Here is a 657-nt window from a genome sequence, read left to right as displayed (position 1 = left end):
CTAAATTTAGGTAAACAAATGTATATTTTTAAATAAATTTTAATGCTTTAGTTTATTATTTTTCAGAAAACAAGAACAATAAAATCCACTTTTAAAATCAAATACTTGGTAGCAGTCTTTGAAATTCATAGAAATATTTAAAAAGTATATTGGTATGTATTAAAATTCTTACAATGAAAAGGAAAAAATATACTGCAAAATTTACAACAGATATTCAAATTGGATGCATGTAATTCCTTTAATTTAGGCATTTTCCTTGTAAAACTGTGAAGAGTAATTTCATAGTGTGACAGAAAAAAATCACAAAAACATAATCACTGAAAATCTTCCAGGTGATTGTAAAGGTTCAGCCCCGAGGTCAAGGGGCACCAAGCAGGGAGCCGCTTCTGTCAGAGGATGAGCGCAAGAAACTCATGATGGCTGAATTCCACAGGCGAGAAGAATTAAAGGTATTTGTAGAAAGTTGTTTTTCTATCATCTTTGGGGGTCTGATTCTGTTTGAAGTCTTTGGAATTTAATGTTATTCTGTTTCAGGTTAATTTAAATACTTTAGGATATAGAAAAAGAAACCTCTTGACTTTTCTGAATACAAATATGCTTCTGTATTGATTAAACTTACAAGCCTAGAGATGCAGTCAGTATATTGCAATAAAAGTA

The 657-nt window shown here is 30.3% G+C and overlaps 1 protein-coding gene across 1 annotated transcript in view; it reads left to right on the top strand.

The window, feature by feature from the left end:
* LOC119586669 (cilia- and flagella-associated protein 298-like) overlaps positions 1 to 657 on the top strand; it is a gene marked incomplete at its 5' end in the record, with an annotated part of 5,463 nt that overhangs the window by 3,945 nt on the left and 861 nt on the right. The window contains 1 exon segment of the mRNA XM_037935405.1: positions 333 to 449. Within this exon segment, the coding sequence (XP_037791333.1) occupies positions 333 to 449 (117 nt within the window).

The sequence above is a fragment of the Penaeus monodon genome, chromosome 21 (assembly GCF_015228065.2).
Source record: "Penaeus monodon isolate SGIC_2016 chromosome 21, NSTDA_Pmon_1, whole genome shotgun sequence".
Taxonomy (NCBI): Eukaryota; Metazoa; Arthropoda; class Malacostraca; order Decapoda; family Penaeidae; genus Penaeus; species Penaeus monodon.
Note: the sequence above shows the minus strand (reverse complement) of the source record. Positions and strands in the feature narration are given on the sequence as shown.